This window comes from Triticum aestivum, unplaced genomic scaffold, assembly GCF_018294505.1.
Source record: "Triticum aestivum cultivar Chinese Spring unplaced genomic scaffold, IWGSC CS RefSeq v2.1 scaffold6756, whole genome shotgun sequence".
NCBI lineage: Eukaryota > Viridiplantae > Streptophyta > Magnoliopsida > Poales > Poaceae > Triticum > Triticum aestivum.
In genome coordinates, this window is record NW_025244051.1 from 1 (window position 1) to 2827 (window position 2827).

Below are 2827 nucleotides of genomic sequence, written 5' to 3' on the forward strand. Positions count from 1 at the left end.
GATTTCTGTGGATACTATGTTTGCGAGTCTATCCGCCACAGGACCTGTGAGAGGGGCTACTCTGACGAACAATATGATGTGCGTAAGCAGTAATATTCACAATTTTATTTTATTACCATCATTTGTGTCGAGTTTCATTTATTCATATATATATGTATTGACCCCCTTCTTCAAATTAGATTTTTCGGATGCGGGATGAACTCCTAGCAGAAGATCGTATGCGAGCAATTCAAGAGGAATTGGCGGCATTCTTCCTTGACCGCGTGATCGCTGAAAACGGAGAATACTATGTGGACCCTGTGTTCTTACAATTTAATTAGGAGATTATATTGTAAGAGATAATTATTGTATATATGTAGCCGGTAGTGTCAGATAGATATACGAGAACTTGTTGTTCGACCAATATCTCGGGGAAGGAGAGGTGGTCGATATCACTTCTCTCCGTATGCATATGTTCATGACGATCTTCTGTTTTCTTCATTTGCTTACTAGCTAGCGTGTCTAGTCCTCTCCATACGTATATAGTACGTAGCGTCGACCAAGTATGGAGATAAGAGAGGACACTTCTCTCTATTAATTAGTTAGCTAACACAATATATGAAACACCTAAATTAACCCCCCAAACCCCCGCCCCCCCCTTCAAAACAAAAAACAAAAACCGCAGCCCCTGAAATGCTGACGCGTGGATGCCTATTGGTCCCGGTTGGTGACACCAACCGGGACAAAAGGCCCTGCCTATTGGTCCCGGTTGGTGGAACCAACCGGGACCAAAGGCTCCCCTGCCTGGGCTGGCAGCAGCAGCCACGTGGAGGACCTTCTGTCCCGGTTCGTGTAAGAACCGGGACTAAAGAGTTAGGGCTTTAATAACGACCCTTTAGTCCCGGTTCGAAAACCGGGACAAAAGGCCCTTACCAACCGGGGTAAAAGCCCCTTTTTCTACTAGTGATTGCTTACGAATCGCACTCTTTCCGATAATATTACGCTTCCTATACGGACTTGTCTTCGCTGTCCCAACTATCATTAGCTACTGGAAGTGATATGTCTAGGTATACCTATAAAGATCTATCTTGTGGACCACTAACCACAACGGGGTCCTTGTTATGTGAGAATTAATTTGTAATGTGTCTGCCGAGAGAGGCAAAGGAGGAGCTCGAGCTCTCAGTTGTCACGGTGGCAGCGAAGGAAGCTTTATAGGATTGAGATCTAATCTGATACCGTGAAAGAGATATTGGTAGGAGGAGAGAATTTTGGGGAATACCGTACACGATTGCAACCGGCAAGGCTACAGAATTTATAGCGCAATGGAGAAACATTAGGGATTACACAATTCCCTTACGATCTACAGGTGATATACAATTTCAGTTATGCAAAGATATCACTAGCACTTGCAAGGAAAGATTACAGTATGATCCTGTTTATATATTTGTTCTCTAACAGCATGGCACCGCACAACATTCAACGAGCGAAAACACTCCTGGGTCTTCCTCTGCTTCATAAAATTCTGCAGCAGTGTCCTGGTCGTAGTTCCTTGCCCACCACAATCTTTAAGGAACCTAAAAGTCAAGTCAAAGGGTAAGTGTGGTTGGGGTTGGAAGGTGGCATGATCCAAGGCTAAAAAATTGGAAGATAACGTACTCCGAACTTCTCTTTTATTATGTCAAGTGTAACTTGTGTGTCCAGTTTGGTTTGTGTATATGCGTTGATCTTGTTGACTTCCTGCAGCATTCAACATTGGAATATAACTAGCTAACCCACTGATAACACCTCAGAGTAGGATATATGAAGTAAATTATATCCCATCTAGCATTATCCAGAACATACCTCGATGAATCTGCCAAGGTTGGGTCTGCCCCCAACGATATCGTAGTTCTTGATGCCAGAATAGGATATCTGAAGCCTTTCGATGAATGGCACATATGCAATGTCAACCTAGAAAGAATATATATCACAGGAAAAACCATGTATTTCAAAAACACAATTCTTCTGAAATCTTTTCTGAAGTTTGGCCATGGACAAGAGGAAAGGGAACCCTGATGTAGTGACGTACACATACCAGACTGAACTGGCCAAGGAAGAATGGGCCATCGCTGAACTTCCCTAGGGCAGCTTCTATTTTATCAACAGCGGCAACTAATCATAGATGAAACAAGGTGAAATGTGAGCACAAACTGCATGCAGCCTTTCAATATAGAACGTCTCAAACAAAGAAACATGTTGTAAGTAGTGTACTGTTCTGCTGTGTTTGTTTACCAGCTTCGTCGGTCACATCTCCCATGGAGCGTAGGCATGAAAAGAAAGCACTGGCGTTGAAACTGTCGCTGTACGCAAGCAGTTCCTCGGCAAACATCTTCTTTGCAGAATCCTGGTGGTTCAGTACATCAGGAATGCAAACTTCAGTTCCACTGAAAACAACGAACATGTGTATTTGTCTCTTACATGAGGGAGCAACTCTGGGCCATCGAAATTGTCGTCGATGTACTTGAGCAGATTCAGGCTCTCTCCTTTCACTTGCTTGTTGAGCTCCAGGGCAGGTACCTGTATGTCCAACATAAAGAGATGTGTGCATGAAGAGGAATGATAAATACGATGTCACAAATCTGCAAGAATCATATATACTACCTTGTTCTCTGGGTAGACCTTGTCCTTGTACCAGGCTGGCCTGTCCACGAGATCTAGCGCGACTATCTTGATCTTGCCCTGCAAGCCCTGCACATGAATCATATGAGAAGGAAGGAAAGTCCACTCAAAAGGGAAGAAAAAAAAAACACTCCCACTAGTGCCTGCTTGTTACTCCCTCCGTCCCATTATATAAGAGCGCTTTTTACAC

At 43.7% G+C, this 2827-nt stretch overlaps 1 protein-coding gene across 1 annotated transcript; it reads right to left on the minus strand.

Annotated features, from left to right (window-relative positions):
* Nucleotides 1–1035: 1035 nt before the first annotated feature.
* On the minus strand, nucleotides 1036–2737 carry LOC123177008 (protein IN2-1 homolog B-like). Its single transcript, XM_044590988.1, has 7 exons — nucleotides 2620–2737; nucleotides 2437–2535; nucleotides 2251–2362; nucleotides 2054–2130; nucleotides 1822–1929; nucleotides 1636–1716; nucleotides 1036–1553 (listed from the first exon to the last, which is right to left on the minus strand). Exons 1-7 carry the CDS (start codon nucleotides 2719–2721, stop codon nucleotides 1545–1547), a joined length of 588 nt encoding a protein of 195 aa, XP_044446923.1. The 5' UTR covers nucleotides 2722–2737; the 3' UTR covers nucleotides 1036–1544.
* Between the last annotated feature and the right edge of the window lie 90 nt (nucleotides 2738–2827).

Excerpts from the sequence above, each read along its gene's own strand:
- LOC123177008 (XM_044590988.1), bottom strand. The coding sequence starts at position 2,721 with ATGATTCATGTGCAGGGCTTGCAGGGCAAGATCAAGATAGTCGCGCTA. Across the intron at positions 2,536-2,619 it reads AGGTCTACCCAGAGAACAAG|GTACCTGCCCTGGAGCTCAA; the intron begins GTAGTATATATG and ends TTGGACATACAG. Across the intron at positions 1,717-1,821 it reads ACCTTGGCAGATTCATCGAG|GAAGTCAACAAGATCAACGC; the intron begins GTATGTTCTGGA and ends TGAATGCTGCAG.